At 61.3% G+C, this 989-nt stretch overlaps 2 protein-coding genes across 2 annotated transcripts in view; one reads left to right on the forward strand and one right to left on the reverse strand.

The window, feature by feature from the left end:
* Nucleotides 1-293, reverse strand: part of TDP2 (tyrosyl-DNA phosphodiesterase 2) — a 15,338-nt gene extending 15,045 nt beyond the window's left edge. The window contains exon 1 of the mRNA XM_027847218.1: nt 8-293. Within this exon, the coding sequence (XP_027703019.1) occupies nt 8-202 (195 nt within the window). The 5' untranslated portion in view covers nt 203-293. The remainder of the gene's footprint in view (nt 1-7) is intronic.
* Nucleotides 294-475: 182 nt separating this feature from the next.
* The window catches only part of LOC114032016 (acyl-coenzyme A thioesterase 13-like), a 6,752-nt gene continuing 6,238 nt past the window's right edge, over nt 476-989 (forward strand). The window contains exon 1 of the mRNA XM_027847219.1: nt 476-757. Coding sequence (XP_027703020.1) covers nt 674-757 — 84 coding nt within the window. The 5' untranslated portion in view covers nt 476-673. The remainder of the gene's footprint in view (nt 758-989) is intronic.

Genomic DNA, 989 nt, shown 5'->3' on the forward strand with positions numbered 1-989 from the left:
GGCTTACTTCCATCTGCCAGTCGTTCTCCGCCAGGAAGCACTGAGCCACGCCGCTGCCGCGGCCCGTGATCGCCGCGAACTCGGCGCACAGCCGCTGGCGCTCCGGCACCACGCGCTCCTCGGACGACCCCGACTCCTCCGGCTCCCCCGGCACGTCGTCCAAATCCATGGCGCTAGAGACTGCAAGTAAACGCCGGCGCATCCCCCCGCCAGCGTCCCGACTGCGGCGCCACTTCCTCCTCCGCTGTGTTGCACCAACAGACCCGCTGGGAAACCGCACCTTCTTCCCTCCTCTTCCAACCCCTCCCTCGTGCTATTGGAGGAAGGGAAAGAGGGCGCGCCCTGGGCGGGGCTGGCCAGGTCTAGGCTGGGGGGAAGGAGCCAGGGTTAGGGTTCTAGCGGATCCCCAGGAGGCTCGGAGGACAGCGCCCAATTACGGAACTTGAGTGCTGCGGTCTCTGCAGACAGCCGGAAGGAACGGGAAGCACTAGGGAAGACCTTTATTTGCCCGGGCGTCGGACTTCTGGAGTCAGCTTGGAGGTCGTGGTGGGAGGAGTCGTGTCTCCACCTCCTAGCGTGCTGTTCGCACAGTTACCTGGGCAGTATTTTATTTTTGCCTTGTCGCTTCGGTTTTCCTTTCGTGCGGGGCTGAGAATCTGGGCAGAGGCTGGCAATGATTCCCCCGGCTGTGCAGAACCTTCGGGAGGTGATGAAGTTCATCAAGGATACGCGAGGCTTTGATAGAGTTTTAGAAAAGGTACCGCAAGTCTGCGGCGGGCTTGTGGCCCAAGCGGAACACGTACGCGCGGGAGCGGGAGTGGGCTTGCTGGGCCGGGAGGGTCCGCAGGCCCCGGCACCTTTTGTCCTTTTTGGGATCTGCGGGGAGCCCTGTCTTCCTTTACGATACAGCTTGGTCTTCTCAAGCCCGAAAGCTTGTCAGTAGCCGGGTTGCTTTTTTTTTCTTTTCTACTCCTTCTTCTCCCTTCCTT

This window comes from Vombatus ursinus, unplaced genomic scaffold (assembly GCF_900497805.2).
Source record: "Vombatus ursinus unplaced genomic scaffold, bare-nosed wombat genome assembly UNPS02015392.1, whole genome shotgun sequence".
NCBI lineage: Eukaryota > Metazoa > Chordata > Mammalia > Diprotodontia > Vombatidae > Vombatus > Vombatus ursinus.